This window comes from Primulina huaijiensis, chromosome 15 (assembly GCF_012295235.1).
Source record: "Primulina huaijiensis isolate GDHJ02 chromosome 15, ASM1229523v2, whole genome shotgun sequence".
In the NCBI taxonomy this organism is placed as follows: Eukaryota; Viridiplantae; Streptophyta; class Magnoliopsida; order Lamiales; family Gesneriaceae; genus Primulina; species Primulina huaijiensis.
Window position 1 is genome coordinate 20540841 of NC_133320.1, and position 18597 is coordinate 20559437.

The 18597-nt window shown below is 35.5% G+C and overlaps 4 protein-coding genes across 5 annotated transcripts; 2 read left to right on the top strand and 2 right to left on the bottom strand.

Annotated features, from left to right (window-relative positions):
- Positions 1 to 1878: 1878 nt before the first annotated feature.
- LOC140960216 (uncharacterized) lies at positions 1879 to 4970 on the top strand. Of its 2 annotated transcripts, XM_073418388.1 has the most exons (7): positions 1879 to 2081; positions 2810 to 2907; positions 3018 to 3238; positions 3450 to 3675; positions 4031 to 4116; positions 4244 to 4338; positions 4442 to 4970. In XM_073418388.1, the coding sequence occupies exons 2-7, from the start codon at positions 2815 to 2817 to the stop codon at positions 4681 to 4683; spliced, it is 963 nt and encodes a 320-aa protein (XP_073274489.1). In that variant the 5' UTR covers positions 1879 to 2081; positions 2810 to 2814; the 3' UTR covers positions 4684 to 4970. The 2 variants fall into 2 exon arrangements, with proteins under 2 accessions (XP_073274489.1, XP_073274488.1); XM_073418387.1 differs by having other exon boundaries at positions 1880 to 2907; positions 4442 to 4969.
- Positions 4971 to 6047: 1077 nt separating this feature from the next.
- Positions 6048 to 8484, top strand: LOC140960355 (protochlorophyllide reductase-like). Its single transcript, XM_073418603.1, has 5 exons — positions 6048 to 6239; positions 6376 to 6465; positions 6954 to 7485; positions 7716 to 8074; positions 8156 to 8484. Exons 1-5 carry the CDS (start codon positions 6186 to 6188, stop codon positions 8309 to 8311), a joined length of 1191 nt encoding a protein of 396 aa, XP_073274704.1. The 5' UTR covers positions 6048 to 6185; the 3' UTR covers positions 8312 to 8484.
- Positions 8485 to 9279: 795 nt separating this feature from the next.
- On the bottom strand, positions 9280 to 12184 carry LOC140960356 (ADP,ATP carrier protein 1, mitochondrial-like). The gene is made up of 4 exons (XM_073418604.1): positions 12170 to 12184; positions 10812 to 11319; positions 10082 to 10453; positions 9280 to 9784 (listed from the first exon to the last, which is right to left on the bottom strand). The coding sequence occupies exons 2-4, from the start codon at positions 11295 to 11297 to the stop codon at positions 9485 to 9487; spliced, it is 1158 nt and encodes a 385-aa protein (XP_073274705.1). The 5' UTR covers positions 11298 to 11319; positions 12170 to 12184; the 3' UTR covers positions 9280 to 9484.
- Positions 12185 to 13429: 1245 nt separating this feature from the next.
- LOC140960188 (glutamate--tRNA ligase, chloroplastic/mitochondrial) lies at positions 13430 to 18540 on the bottom strand. The gene is made up of 12 exons (XM_073418342.1): positions 18149 to 18540; positions 17833 to 17954; positions 17556 to 17738; positions 16287 to 16405; positions 16146 to 16194; positions 15933 to 16034; positions 15645 to 15747; positions 15465 to 15528; positions 15186 to 15300; positions 14981 to 15081; positions 13917 to 14073; positions 13430 to 13833 (listed from the first exon to the last, which is right to left on the bottom strand). Exons 1-12 carry the CDS (start codon positions 18483 to 18485, stop codon positions 13603 to 13605), a joined length of 1683 nt encoding a protein of 560 aa, XP_073274443.1. The 5' UTR covers positions 18486 to 18540; the 3' UTR covers positions 13430 to 13602.
- Between the last annotated feature and the right edge of the window lie 57 nt (positions 18541 to 18597).

Here is an 18597-nt window from a genome sequence, read left to right on the forward strand (position 1 = left end):
ATTCTATTTTGTAATTGATTACCTATTTCCACTGAGGTCCCTCATATGAATTCACTCTTTCTTTGAATTTTTGAGGTTCGCTTTCCATAATGAAATTATTAAAATCAGGACATATCATTTGTCTACCATAGCTCTCTTGTTAAGTCTGGGTTCAACCTCATTATGAATTTCATTTCTTTTTCCATTGTTTATAAGATCTTTTAGAAAAACTTGGTTCTTCCATAGATTTTATTGGAAACACGTGTTCAAAAAACGATGTATTTCTTGATCCATTATTGTATTTTTGTGAATATCAGATATTTGAGATTCATGTACAAAAAAACAACAAGCGCTACTATTTTGTGCATATCCAATGAAAATGTCGTCAATAGTTTGGTCCTATATTTACCTTATTTTGAGTGGGTACTGCTACCTTGGCAAGACACTCTCACACTCGCAAGTATTGATGGAAGAAATTCTTCATTTCCATAACTCATATGAATTTTTATCTTATTTTTTCCAGGACGCCTTATTTAAAAAGTAATTTGTTGTTAAAACAGTTTCTCCCATATATTTTATGGTAAACCAGAACTCAATAACAGTGCATTCATCATTTCTTTCAAAGTACAATTATTTCTCTCTACAATTTCATTTTGGTGAGAAGAATAAGGTGCAATTATTTCATGTCTGATATCAGATTGAGCACAAAACTCAGCAAATAGTAATTCATATTGACATCCATGATTACATCTTAGCACTTTAATTTTTTTTTCTTAAGTAGATTCTCAACTTCACTTTTGTATAGGACAGTTTTTTATAACTTCATCTTTAATTTTGAGAAGATATACATAACAAAATCTTGTGCTATCATCGACGAAGTTAATAAAATATTTATTTTTGCCACATGTTTGCACTTATTTTAAATCACATACATCTGTGTGAAATAAATCCATGAGTTCATTATTTCTTTCAATAGTTTGGAAAGATGATTATGTTAGTTTTGCCTCAATACGAGTTTCTCATTTGTGTGTTTGTCGATTCAGAATGTAGGAATTCTTTTAAGTTAACTAATCTACGAATAGTATTATAATTAACATCTTATGTTGCCACATTTTGAAATTTGAGCAATCGAATTTTTTCGGCTTATTAACATGGCTCACATGCATCTTAGTAGTGACCTTGATTATCATCCCTAACAATAACCACTGTTATTTTATTTAAAAAAATCGACCGTAAAATTTGACATTTACGTTGACCATACAGAGACCATCTGGATAACCACTCACTAATCCACAGTTTTGGATATATTCACCCACGACCAGGAAAAAAAAATTATTAATTGTTTTATTAATATTATTTGTATATTATATCATATTCCACATATAATCCAGTCAACGTATATATTTTTAAAATATTATATAATTCCACTCAAGAATTAGATTATCTTGATAACAATCTCAACAGTTGTTTCCTTCCATTAATCACAATTAATTAACCATTAATAGTTGTAATCTTGAATAATTAAGTAATGATAGCCCCGAAATGGTCCTGGATTAGGAAGATTTTTTTATTCTTTATTTGACCCAAATTATACAATCAAAATTCGAACTTTTTTCCCCCAAGTTATCTTCCTGAGACGGTCTTACGAATCTTTATCTGTGATACGGATTAATACTACCGATATCCACAATAAAAAATAATATCTTTAGTAATATTTTTTCATGGATGACCCAAATAAGAGATCCGTCTCACAAAATACGACCCGTGAGACCGTTTCACACAAATTTTTGTCATCTTTTGCTATTTAAAAATTTCTTCTTCTTTCAAAAAAAAAAAAAAAGATAAAGAATTTTATATTAAAAGCCATATTATAACTCCTAATTAATGCAAGAAATGCATAAATGAAGCTTATCTTTCAACGGTGGGAGTATAATTTGGGAGACAGAGACAGATACTGAAACATGTTTCAAGTCCCATAAATTAATGGTTTTTCACTTCGTGTTTTAACGTTGTTGAGGATTCTGAAAGCTCAAGAGTCTCAGATTCTTCCCCCACGCACGCTTTTGGGACCTTGTTTTCTCCTGTTAATTGCCTCAATTCTGGTACCTTAATCCCTTGTTTTAATCAGTGGCCGTAACTTTCTGTTCAGGTTAATATAATATATAAAAAAATTAAAAAAAAGCGTTTGGTTTTCGGTTTCTTGGTTCACAAAACGCTTGCTTTGGTCTCGAATTGTGATTCAAACGTCTCTTCATTTTCATGCATTTCTTTAGGCGAGAAAGGAGTTATATTTTTATTTTTTCTTCTTGAATTTTGAATTGGGATTGTGGGTTGGGTTTTGATTTCGGTTGTATGGATGGGTGAGAGTTTTTTTTTTTTTTTTTTGAAGAATAAAATTTCGGGTTTTCCTTGAGAAGAATTCTGGGTTTTGACGAGGAAGAGAAAATCTTACCCGAGTCCCAGTTTCACAGTGATTGAAACCTGTCTTTGAATTCGATATTCTGTCTTTTTTTGGATATATATGTTAACTTCATCCATTTTCCAAGAAAGAAAAATCGAAAGAAAATATTACTATAATTCCTTATTTTTGGAAACTAGTTTGTTCATAAATCTAAGGGTAGAAATATTTTTGGTCACAGATTTTCTTTTTGCTAGCTTTGTTCCCTCAATACAAACAAAAAAAGTAAGAAATCCCGTCAATTTCTCTTCCCCTTTTCCCTCAATAAATTTTCTTCCTCTGAATTCTTCATTCCTTTTGCTGCCTCGCCTCTTCTGCATTCGAAGGCTTTGGGGGAGAGAAGTAGACCAAATTCTCTCTCTTTTTACACAGATATCATGTTGAATTTAGACAAGGCTTCAATGCTAACAAACCTGGAATCCTTCTTGGATAGCACAACACCCATGGTCCCATCTCAATTCTTGTACAAGGTCTGCCATTCCCACCTATTTTTCATGTTTAAAGAGTCATTTAAATCATAATCTTGATTTGTGTTTTTTATTTGTTTGTATATATATACAAAATGTATGTCTTTGAGCAGAGTGATGTGAAGAAGCTTAATAGGGTATGGCATCCTTTGGAAAGGGAGAAAGTTGAATATTTTATGTTGGCTGATCTTTGGAATAGTTTTGGTGAATGGAGTGCCTATGGGGCTGGAGTCCCAGTTACTGCTGAAGATGGCAAGAATTTAGACCAATATTTTGTGCCTTATCTCTCTGCTATCCAAATTTTCACCACCTCTTCATTGATTAACTGTCTAAAGTAAGCAAATTCTGTTGTTAGAAATTTAATTTGTGAATTGAATGCGTGATTCGAGCTCATTTAGTTTCGGTTTCGTTTGTTTTGTACGTATAATGACGTCACTTTCTTTCTTTAAGAAGTAATTTTTCAAGTCAACAGATGGAAATATAGGGATTCATGGTGTTTTTCGTCTTTGGTAGATTGAACGGTGAATGCTTTTGATACTTGTTAGGGATAGGGAAGAGACAGACTCGACGAGTGAGACTAGGGATTCTTTTAATGATTCGTTCAGTGATGAGAGCGAGAGTGAGAAGTTGTCGAGATGGGATGGATGCTCGTCTGATGAAGGACCATTCGAGCATGATAACTTCTGGCATCCGAATGAAAAATCGGGTGGTTTGTACTTTCAGTATTTCGAGAAATCGTCCCCATATGAAAGAGTTCCTCTCATGGACAAGGTAATTAATCCCTTCCCCTTTTCCACCTGTTCTTTTTAAAGACCGTTACTCTTAGATACCGAGCATTATCTTTCTTTTGTTTGTGATCGATTACTTATAAGAATGATATGAAAAGCAAGTTCTTATGGATATAATGGAATGAAGTAAAATCCGTTAATAGTAGGCATCTAATAAAATATCATACACAACTTTTGAGACGATTGAATATGCTTGTTTTAGTGGCGAGCTGATCTTTCTCTTTAAGGTAACAAAAGTTATTGAATTTTTTAAACATTGAATTAGTCATTTTCAATTGGTTTCGCTCCTTGTGATATGCATAGTATTATTAGCACAGTTTGAATGTTTGATTTAACAGGTAAGCAGCTTAGCTCAACGTTATCCTGGATTAATGTCGTTGAGAAGTGTAGATCTTTCACCAGCTAGTTGGATGGCGGTCGCGTGGTTAGTTTTTCCCAAATCCTTTCCTTTATTTTCAACCCTTTATATATTTATAATAACAATTTCCTGGAACTAGATGCAAAAGGGAATAAAAAACGGTATGAATGACCTTATCCATGTGACAATATAGGTACCCTATTTATCACATTCCTAGCACCGGAAGAACTTTTAAAGACTTGCAAGCGTGCTTTCTCACATATCACACCCTTTCTTCCTCCTTTCAAGGTACAAAATTATTGATGGGAAAGATTGACGATAGTTGTCCATGATGCTTGTCATCTCACTATTGTATGAAACTTATCAAAACGTTCCGAATTATGATGGATAGATATGCAATTTGAATATGAGGTTGAAAATGTTGATGGAAAAACTGAAGATGGGGTTGTAATTTCCCTCACTCCATTTGGTTTGGCCACTTACAAGATGCAAGGCGACGTGTGGATCTCGGACAAAAATGCTCATGGCAAAGAGAAGTTAGGATTACTTTTGTGCAGGGCAGATTCATGGCTAAAGCAACTTGGCGTCCAACATCATGACTTCGACTACTTCATGGGCGTAAGACATGCATGAAAACGGCATGAAGAAACTGTCTTGATTCCCATAAGATAAATTTGCAAGGGTGCCTCTTAAGATATATTTTTCTTCATATTTTCAGAAAAATATTGTATAGTCTACAGTCGCAGCAACATATTCAGGAACTCAGTCGTTTATTTTCTGAGAGAGATTTACGGGCCCTTTTGTTTTCCAGAATTTTGAAAGAGTAGGCATAATTTTCATGAAAGTTTGTAGAGGTTTGAGGCCTTTGTCACATATGTCACATTTGGTCCAATCTTTGTTGAGTTCAGTTGGTTGTGTTGGCCATTTGCAGCCATCGGCTCGAATTTTGGAATTGATCAATTTTTATGTTAATGAATTATAACATATATAATTTGTACTGTCTACATAAATACAAAAACTTTGATCTGATCAGTTTTGTAAGACGAATATTTTATACGATTCGACCAATAAAAAATCGAATGGATAAATGTATCTAATTTATAAAAACATAGATTACATAAAACCCTTTACCTAAATTAAAGTTGTTTTATAATTCTATGTTTTTATAAATTGGATTCGTTTATCCATTTACAGGGTATGTTTTGATTGATTTTAATAACACTAGATTTTAGAAGATATTTAATTTTCACACAAGAGAATATACGTTTGTTTAGGTCTTCACAGAAGTGCAAAATGCGATTTGATTTTATATTCACGCTTTCATCATGACCGAGAGCCGACTACAAAAGAATGTTATCTGCTAATTTTATATTTCATTTCTGTAAATATATGAATTTTTATATATTTGTATTGTATATGTATATATAATACGTTTCTTTTTCTCACAACCCGATTCAATATAATCCTTTTCTTTTGTTATTTTGAATGTATTTTTTATGATATATAAACGATGATCATTCACCCAAGTCCCAATACATCGATTTTTAGAAAAACAGTGTCTTTGAGCATTGTAACATTAATCGGTTTTCTAGGCCGTGTGGTCACAACATACGCGGCTCAAAATCCGTGATCATCTAGATTTATATAAATTTTTTATTTTTTTAGATTATTTGAAATATTAGCATATCAAATTTTATTCGATGAAGATGAAAAATATGTTATAAATTATGAATTTGAATCGATACAGATGCTTTATTAGAGAAATATGGATATGAACAATATTAGTTAGACTAAAAAAACCGCATAGACCCTAGGTGGTGAGTATCCTCTCCCTACCCCTACCGTTGTTAGTACTCTTTTATATATATAATTAATGATCCAACTTTGTTTTTTTTTTTAAAAAAAAACAAATTATCACTGAGTTATTTTTTTTAAAAAAAAAATAAAATAAATATCAATGAGTGAGAATCCAAGCTGAAGCGCTGATTGGACAAAATAAGGTAAAGTGGGCCATTGTCTTAAACAAGAATACACTCTTACCTCTTCTCCCAACATCCCAACACTGTCTCCCTCTGCTAAAACACACTCAACCCACTCCAAAAAACACACTCGCAAATCTTTCGTTTATCGTAACAATGTATCTCCAAGCAGCTTCTGTGGTTTCATCGACCCTCTCCATTCCTAAAGAGGTACACAAGATTCACTCAAATGGGAATGAAATATATATTACTTTTCTTGTTATAATATCTAGTTTTTACATGAAGTTTGTGGGTTAGATTCTAAATTATCGAAGTTTTTGTTGTGTTGTTGGATGAATTTTGGTAGAACAAAGCAAGTGGTTTAAAAGAGACGTCTCTTTTTGGAGCTTCACTGCCTCTCTCTCTTAAAGCTGAAAGCAACTCTTGTTTGAACAAGGTAAATATATATGTACATATATATATATATCTATATTTTTTGAATGGGTAATTTATTATACCTTTTCATTGCAGTTTTTGAAACAGTACCATTGCATCAAATCTTGTGAGAAAGATTGATGAAAGGTGTCTTTCCTTTCTTGAAAGACTTTGATTTGGTAGATTACACTTCATATCCGGTGGTTGGAGGGGTGGAATTGAAAAAATTGATTCTTGGCATGGAAGGGTATCCTAGAAAGTAGGGTGATTTCGTGGGTATGGAGCATTTTAATCAGAGGAAACTAGATCGTTTAGGGCTAGGGATAGATATCAAATATTTTAAACACTAAAACAGTCATTTCATTTGTTTTGCAACCTGGATGGCTACGTTGAACAAATGTGAGTGATTGTAGCTGACACAGACTCAACAATATCCTATGGAAACCATGGTTACGAATTGACTTTCTGAATCTTTGTGGTTTATACGTAGTGATGAAGTTAACTGTGCAGGAATTAAGAAAGAAACTGGCAAATGGACCAATTAAAGCACAAACGACAGTCACAGCTCCATCCATCAATCAGGCTTCAACAGAAGAGAAGAAAACTCGAACCAAAGGCACCGTTATAGTCACCGGAGCATCCTCAGGATTAGGCCTTGCAGCTGCAAAGGCTCTTGCCGAAACAGGAAAATGGCATGTTATCATGGCCTGCAGGAATTTTCTCAAGGCCGAAAAAGCTGCGAAAGCCGTTGGTATTGCTAAAGAAGACTACACGGTCATGCATCTTGACCTTGCCTCTCTTGAAAGTGTCCGCCAGTTTGTTGATGCTTTTCGACTTACTGGGAGGCCGCTGGATGTGCTGGTTTGCAATGCTGCCGTTTACTTTCCAACTGCTAAAGAGCCGACGTTTACTGCTGAGGGGTTCGAGCTCAGTGTTGGCACAAATCATCTTGGCCATTTCCTTCTTTCTAGGTTGCTATTGGAAGATATGAAAAAATCAGATTATCCACAGAAGCGCCTCATCATCGTTGGTTCCATTACAGGTACTGCTCTGAGCTCAATGCTTAGTCTTTCTATTTTTTGCTTGGTTGAAATCAAGACTGAAGGTGATTTATTTCAATGTGTGATTCGTCATCATAATTGTGTTACAATCCGCATCGACTGTTTGGCAAGCTGCAAAGAATTTTTGTAGAATTCTTGAGAATGCTACTGTAATGAGTTTCATCCAATGTAATATGAACACTTGACTGATTTTCCTTTTTGCTCTTGATAGGTAACACAAACACCTTGGCCGGAAATGTGCCACCAAAGGCTAATTTAGGGGATTTAAGGGGACTTAGAGGAGGTTTGAATGGAGTAGGCAGCTCGTCCATGATAGATGGGGGCGAATTTGATGGTGCCAAAGCCTACAAAGACAGCAAAGTCTGTAACATGCTCACTATGCAAGAGTTTCACAGACGTTTCCACGAGGAAACTGGCATTACTTTTGCATCACTCTATCCTGGATGTATCGCAGAAACAGGACTATTCAGAGAACACATTCCACTTTTCAGGATTCTCTTCCCACCTTTCCAGAAATATATCACCAAAGGCTATGTCTCTGAAACAGAAGCTGGAGAAAGACTTGCGCAGGTTAGTCAAAACATGAAATCCAAGAAGCAGATTTCATCAAACCCACAAATATAAATACTTACATATTTTCTTGAAATTCAGGTTGTTAGTGATACAAGCCTCTCAAAGTCGGGTGTATATTGGAGCTGGAATAACAACTCTTCGTCTTTTGAGAATAAGCTCTCGAAAGAAGCCAGTGATGCTGAGAAAGCGAGTAAACTGTGGGAAATCAGTGAAAAACTCGTCGGATTGGCTTGATGCAGTTCCAAAAGACATCTGTATGGGAGAATAGTTTTGTGTTACACAAGCAGATATAGAGAAAGAAACTTCCGCTCTAAATTCAGGCTGTAAGAAGTGAAAATCCGATGTTGCAACTGCAATATTTGTTTTTGTATAGCTGACGTGTGGATTCATGTTTGAATTTTAAAGTAGCAGTATATGTCAAAATACTCGATGAAAAAAAAGTCTCAGAAACTCGAGTCATGTCGTGACTCTTCAGATTTACCGATGGGTCCAAGAATTTAGTTGCCATGACTACTTGAGCCATTCCGGATGGTTCGAAGGGGTGATCGGTTCCGTGTTCTAACATGCTGAATCCACCTCTAGCCTTGATTCAGTTTGAAAATGCAATGTCTAATAACAAAAATAAATATTAAAAAATCAAATGATGCAATACAAGATCCTCAAGAAACTTACTGAGAAACTCATTCTTTGGACCAAAAACGTGCGTATATCATCCTTAGCAAACTGAGAAGCTCATCATTTTGTCCTCCGAGAGCTGATGACTTTGGAGCTTGAGTTTTGATATGATGGATCAGAAGCTTCTGAACCAATTTGGAAACTTTTCCTAACCATTGTTAATAATTTATGTATTATAAGTACATACTCTACGGTATATATTGATTAAATATCATTACTACAAATCAACTATATTAATGTTCACGTATGGTTACATATAATTAAAAATTTAGTCCATTCTTCATAATGCGATACATCATATCACTATGAACATTAAATTTTAAATTAGATAAACCGTAAAGAAGCCAACTGCGCACCCGGAGCTCAAAAAATCATAAAGATAAGACGTAAACTGAAAATTTCTTGAGGTTCGACCTGAGCTCGACTCTTTTAAGAATCTAGTTCTCTAGTATCATGGAATTGAGGGGAAAAACATTGGCTAGAAATGCTAGAAGGAAACTAACGAGCAATAAAAAAACAAACGAGGATAGGCAGTACTAAACAATCATGACCGCCTCCAGAACGGGACTAAAATTTGGATACAAGGTTGCTACTGTAATTACATGGGATGTTCAACTATATAAAGCACCAACCCAAAGTTTCTTTTTTTCATCCATCCAAACTATTATTTCCAAACACAAAGGAAGATACGAGTAGTAACGTCATAGTCATTATCACCGTTACATTGTAAAATCAACCGCCACCTCCAGATCCATATTTCTTGCCCCAGACAAGCACCTGCAGTTTGTCGTAGCCAGCTAGCACACCGGCACCAGCAACTGCTCTCAGGATGTTGGCTCCAGCACCTTTAAAGAGTGATTTCGTGCCTTCGTTCTTGACAATCTGGGAGAATGCATCCATTGAGCTCTTATATTTCACAATCTCCCCCGATGTCATCATCATCCTTCTACGCACTGTGTCGATTGGGTAAGAAGCCAAGCCAGCGCCAATCGTGATACCCCACCCCAGTAAGAAACTAGCCATAAAACTATCCTGCAGTTATGGACACAAATTAGTCATGTTAGTAGCCTCAATCTGGCAATAGCTTTCTGGTATTAACTTGTGTAGTGGCCCTAAAATTTGGAATATGGCATCAAACAAGGCTATCCTAAAGCTTCACCATATTAATTGAGAGTTGTGCATTTCCATCATACAAGATCATCCAGAAACCATATGGAAAGGTTCAAATGTCCATGAGAATGCTTATCTTACTTGTTTAGAAAAATTATTATTTCACCGATAATCGCTCACCAACCTTATGTTTCATGTAAAATTCCGTAGGCTACTAACCTGCAATGGACCAGTCAGAACAACAGGCTTCAGGGAATCATACATTCCAAAGTAAAGCCCTCGGTATACTATAATTCCAACGCACGAGATGTTAAATCCTCGGTAAAGTCCAGCAACACCATCAGATTTTAGCGTTTTCTTGTAAACATCGACCAATCCATTAAACTGTCTCTCACCACCCTTTTTCGCAGCCTTTGAATCATTTGCCAGTCGTGTTCGGGCAAAATCAAGGGAGTACACAAACAAAAGAGAAGAGGCACCAGCAGCACCACCAGATGCCAAGTTTCCTGCAAACCACTTCCAGTAGCCATCTATGTCCTTCTTAAAGTTGAACAATCTCTTGAAGTAATCTTTGAAAGCAAAGTTCAGAGCCTACCCTCCATAACAAAACTAGAGGAATCAGAGAATGTTATGATTTACCTTTGTCGGGAAAACTCTACATTAGCTTTGAAGTACATGCATTGATTAATCCTTTTTTATTTGTAGATTACATGAATTAAAGGATGTTAAAGGATCATGCATATTCAAAACAGAAACTAGCTGCGAACAATTTGATCTCTACAACATTTTCAGAAAGCTGCACAAACTAACTACTACATAAAGGGTCAAGGAAAATAATGCATTTAGATTTTTGTCACCAACTTCTCTATGTTTAAAATTATATATTATATGTAAAATCAGAATAAACCTACAGAATTTGGAGAACTTATCATCAAGAAGATAAATCAACCTGGGTAGGAAAGTATCTGATAACATTTGCAGTGTTGCCTCTCCATAAAGAAATGACACCTTCATCTTTCATAGTTCTGGCAAAGCAGTCAGTAATTCCTTTGTATGGTTCAGACAGCCGACCAGCTCTAATCATCTCATCCTGGTTCTGAATCAAGAGCTTAACTCTCTCAATTGGAGCAGCAGCGGTTTTTGACACTGCAGCAGAAACACCTCCCATGAGGAAATCCACCATAAAACTGGAAAAACCTCGTTCTTTCTCGGCAGGAGCCTGAATAAGAAAAGGAGACAGTGGCGAAACAATTTCCAGGTCAGTTCCTCGGTGTGATGGCATGGACAAACTTTGTAGGCCATAATTGACGTATCGGCCAGTCCATGCGTTTAACTTGGCATTGTTACATTGTATTTGAGGAGAAACTCGAGAGAAAAAATAAGATTGCCCTTGTATCTTTTGAAGTAAGGATGGATTATTTGTGCCATCCACCATAATTGCAAATTAATGCTGTGCCCTGAAAAATAACAATTTGAGACTAAGAAAAAACCAATTCAACAGAAGTTCACATGGATTCACAGTTAATTTGGGAGGTATATTATCATCCCAAACCACAATATGTGTTTCTTCAATGTTGCACAGAGTAAAAGAAAAGACACAACCCAAACTTATTTCAGTAACAAAAGATTTCAACGCAGAATACCAAAGTATACCACATATTATCACAAGCACGTCCATCTTGCCAATATTTTTTTAAACATCTACAAATGTGCAGATATAGAAACACAATATATAAAATCTCAAGCACACATACCATTGGATGTCATATGGATCTTACTCTGATTTTGAACGTCAACAGAATAAACCCCATTTCCAAACAAATTTACATAAATAGTAAAATATCATTACAACCTGTAAAAAAACAATAAAAAATATTCTCACCCCAACTAAGAAGCCACACTTTCAGAGCTATCCCAATGCACATTTCAAGAGAGAAAAAAATAACGAACATTTTTCCTTGCACAAGCTGTTCGGAAGAAATCCATTTATATGTTGACATTCAGAACCACTTTTCTCACTTCTTTTTAGTGAATGAATGACAAACAACTACACCATTTCAGAAGCATTTAAAAAGAACAAAACATTGCTTATTAACGTTCAAGAACACAAAACCAGAAATAACTCACGGAGTGAAATTCAGAAATACAGATAAATCGCGCCATTACAATTCCAGTCACATATGGTGATTTAAGCTTAATCTCAAACAAACTACACTTGAACAACGATCAGATACTAAACGAAACAACGAAATTCCGGTGAATGAAATTAAATTTAAAAGAAAACTTTCAATACAAGACAAAATTTACCGATTAAAAAACCCAAATAGAAAATTAATTCGTCTCGAATCCACCGTATGATAGAATGAGGATCAGAATCCGTCCAGAAATATGACTCGGATATATCGTCAAGATTCTGCGTTAGGGTTTTACTGTAGTTACTTTTCCCCCTTATGTTTCACGGAAATCACACTTCTGCCATCTAAATAATGGAATCTTATCTTATCCATTACATTATTTAATCTGATTATGATACTAATAAAAACAAATTAAAAATAATTGTTCATAAAATCCACCAAACCTATTTCTATGTTTAAATTAAACATCTTTAGTTGTCCAACAATTATTATTTTTTCATTGAAAAATGTAATGATAAAATATTAACATTTGTAATAAGCTATGATATAAACTTACTCAATAATTCGAGTTAAAATATAAATTTAATTTCAAATTGTTTGATGTGAACGATGAGAAATTAAATTATTATATTTTTTTTATCCAACGAAACAGACCTACCTCAACTTCTGTCAAATTGGACGAGAAAAGTCAGCCTTTAATTAACAACGCATAGAGTAACAACGCATAGAGTTGACCCAAAGAGCCAAATATAGGGGTGAGAAAAAATATCGAAAATTTCGGTATTATCGTACCGAAAAATGTCGAATTTTCGTTATACCGAAGATTTCGGTGCGGTAACAATACCAAATTTTTCGGTACGATAACGGTATGCAATTTGAAAATTTTGGTATATACCGGAATACCGAAAAAATATACAAAAATTTTAAAACATATAATATTTTAAAACAATAAATTTATAAAAACTTTAAAATGTAAGGTTTTTTTCGGTATAAACGGCATATACCAATATCGTACTGAAATTTAGGTATACCATACAATTTCGATATAATCTGTATGCTAGTTATATGTACCGAAAATTTCGGTATACCGATAATCGATATACCGAAAATTTCGATACGATGTCGATATGAATTTTCTTATACCGTAATTTTCGGAATAGTATACGGTATTGAATTTTCGATACGATACGATGTGATATACCACCCCTAGTCAAATCAAATTGACAACTTTAATACAATATTAGACTCAACCAAATCATTATGTAATACAAATATATTCATTTTTCATCTATAAATCATATTTATGTTGCATCATCTCATATCACAAATCAGACCTAAGTAGTTTATTTAATTGAGATGAAAATGATTTGGCCTAATATTCTTGGCATTATTTTTCATCCTTTTTTTTTTCCAAACCAAAATTTTCTTAGCATTATATTAATTAATATTTTGAATAAATACGATATACAATGAGCTTTTTCCTCTGTTTTTTCAGATTCTTAGGAAAAAGTTACCACCAAAAAAGCTTGAAAGAATTAACCTAGGCTAGCATCTCATCTATTACTTTTCCTCCAAAGCACACACTAAGAAGGAAAAGTAACTTGTTCAGGTAGGCACAGCCACAGTTGACTCCATAACAGGATTATCCCTCTTCAAGGACTCCCATTCGACCTCTCGAAGCATTTTAAACCGGTCATCCAACGACACAAACCCAGATTGGGGAACCACGATACCACAGCAACCGGCTTTATAGACCAGAACCATGCTAGCTCCCATGTCTGGCCCATGGAGTTTTCCTGTTAGCAAAATTCGGAGGGGCATGAAGAGTGCTTTCCCCTGGATTGAAAATCACTATAAGTAAAATGATTCACAGATGAAGAAAAATAAGCGTAATAATCTCTGTTCAGAGAAAGGCAAACCTTGCGTTTCAGTGATTTACCGAAACTCTTCACCCACGTTTGCCATCCAGCGTGACCTTCCTCGAGCGCACTTTTGAGCTCACCACTGTCATAGGCAGCTAACAAACTGGAAGCAATTTCTGGTAGCCCATCTTCTAAGACAGGTTTAGTTTCAGGACTGCAGTCATCGTAGTACAAAATTTCATCAGTACAATCATGGCAGTTCTAGCCCATCTTATATGGAAATAAAGATTTAATATAGCGCTGGACGCTGGTTACATGTATGCGTATTACATACATAAATCATTCACAAAATAGTTCATAAGATTCCCAAAAATGAACCAATATAATTCAGAACGTATGTAACACACGAGTGGAAACCATAACAGGAAATAAAGAGGAGAATGACTGTACCAAGTCAATTAACTGATTGTATAGTTTATTTCAAATAATAAATGATGAATTGAATTGTAGATACAAGTAACATATCGTTGCAGTTGGAGAGTATAAAAGAGAGTACGAAAAGAAAAAATAGCATCCAATGTATTTTGTAACTCAAACTGAGAAACTCATTTTCTAATGCCATTTTCTCTTTTCCGAATTCTTTTCAAATTCTTTCGTTCCTTTCTCAAATTCTTGGAGGTTAGCTACCTCGAATCAGCCCATGCATTAGTATGAGAGCCAAAACTTTACTGATAAAGAAAAGTTGATTTTCTCATCTCATGTGCAATTTCAATCAAACAAAGGTCAAGGTACTGAACCAGAGCAATGTATCACTCTCGAGGGAACAGTAACTAACGTGCTTATATTAGTTTTCTGTGGTCATAGCTTGTAATTTTGCCGCTTTAAATAATGAAACCAGCTTTACATTCCCTTATTAATTTTGGTCAAGTAAGCATGTGGTGAATTGCTAAAAATTTTAAAAGCTTTGAATTTTATATGTAAGCGTAAATTCCCAGAATATGATTTGCACTAAAAAATCTAGAACAGTTTTAAAATCAGAATGGGCTAAAGTGAGAGTTTTGCATATTCTGAACGATGCCAAACGAAATCAAGAAACTGAAAACTCACGGAGTCTAGATTACCTAGTGAGTGTGGCATATAACCGATAAGACAGCAAGTTTGAAAGAGAAATGTCGGCATCAGTAATCAAGTCAATCGCATCCTTCAACAGCAGTACAGCTTCCTGATAGTATGGATTACCGATGGGATGTAATGAGAGTACTAAGACCAACGGATTGTTTGTGAAAGACAATAAATAATCGGAACAGTTGAAGAGAATGATAGTACTTCTATAAAACTCCCCTCTGACTCCGTAACAATGCCAATGCTCTTCCAGCGCTCACCGATAAGCTTGGTCAGCTTTTCTAATGGTAGAGATCTCAAATGCTGACCATTCATCCACCTTTTTAGTATTCAGCATACGCAGAAAGATGAGAAACAGTAATCAATTGAAAATAGCGATCTTTCGTGATAGAAACCCGAAAATTCCAGAAAAATGGCTATAGCAATACCTTTTGCATATAATGTAGGAACCTTAACCAAATACTATCTAAAAACCATAATTACCTTAACTTGGTAGAGTCGAAAACTGCTCCACTTTTATTGACACGCTCAATTGTGAATTTATCAACTGCAAATAATGTCAGAAGATATGAAGCAGTCATTGGTTGAACATCTGGTGCACAAAGACTCAAAAACAACAAGGAATAACGAGGAAAACGTTTTGACAAAAAAAAATTGACTAACCAAGTTGGTCAAGAGTGAAAAATTCATTCTCGGTACCATCGCCCCAACCCAATAAAGCAAGATAGTTGACCATTGCCTGAGGCAGAAATCCCATCTCCGCAAACTTTAAAATGAAAATACAAAATTACAATAAGAAAACATTAGTTTAGGGAAACATGAATAGCAAATCACAACGGAGTAGATCATGGGATTGTATTACTAAGCTGATAATCGTAGATTCTTGACTAAATATGATAATCCAAAAATTATTAAATGGAAAAAAATCCAAATAAAACCATGCAGGATTACCTGACCCACTGAAGTTGCACCATGCCGTTTTGAGAGTTTGCTCTTATCAGGTGCCAAAATCAAGGAAACATGTGCAAATTGAGGCATCGGGAATCCCAGAGCCTGGGAAGTAAATATTTCATATATTTGTTTCAATTCACACGCCAACAAAAATCACAACTATAAAACTACAACTTAACTTCAAACTTCCTAGAACGACATGCAGATTGATACCTTATAAATCAAACCTTGTCTCAAGGTATTTGGCAAGTGTTCCTCTGCTCTGAAGAACAAGTTCTGATCAGAAATCCAAAGCCGTAATGGTAACTAAAAAATAAATAAGTGGCATTCGAAGCGATATGCCTGTATTTTAACCTTATAACATGTGAGATAGCCATGGTGGCGTCATCAACTGTGACACAAAAATTGTAAACAGGCTGTCCGTTGCTTCTCATAATCACGAAATCTCCAAGTGTATCAAAGTTCCAACTTACCTACATGACAATATCAAGTAAAATTATAACCAAATAAAAAATGTGATGGAGACAAATGTCAAAAGAACCTGGCCGGTATTCTACTAAGTTAGTCATATTCGAGATGTCAAAACTTTATGGATTGTGAAAAACGGTATTCCAGTAAATTAGTCTAATGCATGCTCATTACTGACCGGTTCTCACAATCCATAAAGTTCCGACATCTCAAAAGTACCATGGCCGCGTCAAAACTGACAAGCAATATCATAACTCTCCATCACCTCACAGTCTATAAAGCAATAAAAATTTCTAGAAAGTTCTCCGACCATGTTTCACATTACATTTGTGAGAATATTTTGTGTAGAAACATGGTCGAGAAAACCATTCAACTAAATCAAAATAAGATCATGTAAAAAAATATTTACCATAATTAAAAATATAACTTGATCCATATTATCATTGACGTTCATATGTGTTGATTGGAGACTGTAGGTAAATTATTTATATCTTAAGGACACGACAAATGTTGGTAAAAGCCTTAGTGGTGTTAAAGGTGAAAAAAAAAAAGAGAGAAGAAAAACAACTGTCAAAGAGCAATGGGAAAAACATAAAAATATGGCAAGCGACCAGATATCCAGAGACAGGGACCAAACTCCTGGAACTGGAAAACAGGAGGCTATGGATCTCAAACAACCTAGAGGCTTCATCCTAAACTGGTCTCCTTCGTGTTCTGCTTTGAATGGTTTAATTTAATAAGAGATACCAAGTGTTTCAATGCATATGTGAAGTTTGTTATTTGATTGTTTAAATGATTGAATAGCTTAACTTACGTAAATGTTATTGTGTGCTGGAGGGTTTTCTTATGTGTATACTGTATAGCACAGACAACATGTTAGGCATGCTGGGTCATGTGTATTTTATTTCTTTTTAAGAGACCGGACAAAAAAAAAATTTTGGACATTAACACTTTCGCTGCAAAACACTTCAAACAAGTAGAATGATGAATACAGACTTGGCAATGGTTAGGACTTCTAAAAACTCCTGTCCAAACTCCATAGGGATGATCAATGTAAGGTATCCTGAAAATTTCTATTTTGCAAATATGTCATTAAGGCACGCACATAGATAGAGGGCATGATGACAGTTTTCACAAAATCATAATTTAAATTACCTCACCACGGATGAGATCATCGACGATCAAACTTCCATGCTTGGGAACTCTAAATCGATAGGTATAAGGAGTTCCCTTTCCCAGCTCCTCTTGCACTTCCACATCTGTTGCACTGGCCCACTTGCCTGTGTATACAGGAGGAAGCTGCTTCAATTTCGCAATCTCCTTCATACTTTCCAGCTCCTGGAGATATGGATAGCAGAAACAAACTAAACATTCAAAAATCCTATCTGAGATATTAAAGTCGTCATTTTTTGGAAATTTCTAAAATGATCACCTCGTTCGTGCAGAAACAACGGTAAACATGGCCAGATTGCAGAAGTTGGTCGGCATAATGCTTGTAAAGAGAATTTCTCTCAGACTGCCGGTAGGGACCGTAGTTCCCTCCAACACCAGGGCCTACAATTCCATCGCAAGATAAATAAACGATTAACAAGAATGCAAGCCAAGGACTTGGCATCAAAAAGCCAATATGGGTAGTCAACGACATACAACCGACTTCAACCAAGTGATAAACGAATCTTTGGGTGGAGGGGGAAGACGAGTACTGGTAGGAGAAGGGAAACCTTAAAAAAATGGAGGGCTAACTCTACCTTCATCCCAATCGAGACCAAGCCAAGAAAGATCACGAAGCAAGGAGTCCTCGGACTCCTTGGTGGATCTTTCCAAGTCAGTGTCCTCAATTCGAAGAACAAATTTTCCGCCTTTGGACCTGGCGAACAAGTAGTTGAATAGCGCAGTTCTGGCACTGCCAACGTGAAGATTCCCGGTGGGGGAAGGTGCAAATCGCACTCGAATTGACTCGGTCACAGGAGAAGATGCCGAAACTGTAAAGCTTCTGAGCGCCGCCCTTGATCGGAAAAATAGCCACGGTGGAGCCACATGAGAGCACTTGATTCCAGCCAACGGCGCCACCGCCACACTACACATTTCTTCTGTCGAAAAGATAACAGATGGTAATCTCCGACGGATAGCGCTACCTTCCTTTTATTATTACCAGTATTATATTATTTATTAAATGCATTATGTTGTCTAACTTGTA

Coding starts and splice junctions, on each gene's coding strand:
- LOC140960216 (XM_073418388.1), top strand. CDS start 2,815: ATGTTGAATTTAGACAAGGCTTCAATGCTAACAAACCTGGAATCCTTC. Junction 4,117..4,243: donor AGTTGGATGGCGGTCGCGTG/GTTAGTTTTTCC, acceptor GTGACAATATAG/GTACCCTATTTATCACATTC. Junction 4,339..4,441: donor CCTTTCTTCCTCCTTTCAAG/GTACAAAATTAT, acceptor TATGATGGATAG/ATATGCAATTTGAATATGAG.
- LOC140960355 (XM_073418603.1), top strand. CDS start 6,186: ATGTATCTCCAAGCAGCTTCTGTGGTTTCATCGACCCTCTCCATTCCT. Junction 6,240..6,375: donor CCCTCTCCATTCCTAAAGAG/GTACACAAGATT, acceptor GAATTTTGGTAG/AACAAAGCAAGTGGTTTAAA. Junction 8,075..8,155: donor CTGGAGAAAGACTTGCGCAG/GTTAGTCAAAAC, acceptor CTTGAAATTCAG/GTTGTTAGTGATACAAGCCT.
- LOC140960356 (XM_073418604.1), bottom strand. CDS start 11,297: ATGGTGGATGGCACAAATAATCCATCCTTACTTCAAAAGATACAAGGG. Junction 10,454..10,811: donor TCAGATACTTTCCTACCCAG/GTTGATTTATCT, acceptor TATGGAGGGTAG/GCTCTGAACTTTGCTTTCAA. Junction 9,785..10,081: donor TTCTGACTGGTCCATTGCAG/GTTAGTAGCCTA, acceptor CCATAACTGCAG/GATAGTTTTATGGCTAGTTT.
- LOC140960188 (XM_073418342.1), bottom strand. CDS start 18,485: ATGTGTAGTGTGGCGGTGGCGCCGTTGGCTGGAATCAAGTGCTCTCAT. Junction 17,739..17,832: donor GTTGTTTCTGCACGAACGAG/GTGATCATTTTA, acceptor CCATATCTCCAG/GAGCTGGAAAGTATGAAGGA. Junction 14,074..14,980: donor TTATATGCCACACTCACTAG/GTAATCTAGACT, acceptor CGATGACTGCAG/TCCTGAAACTAAACCTGTCT.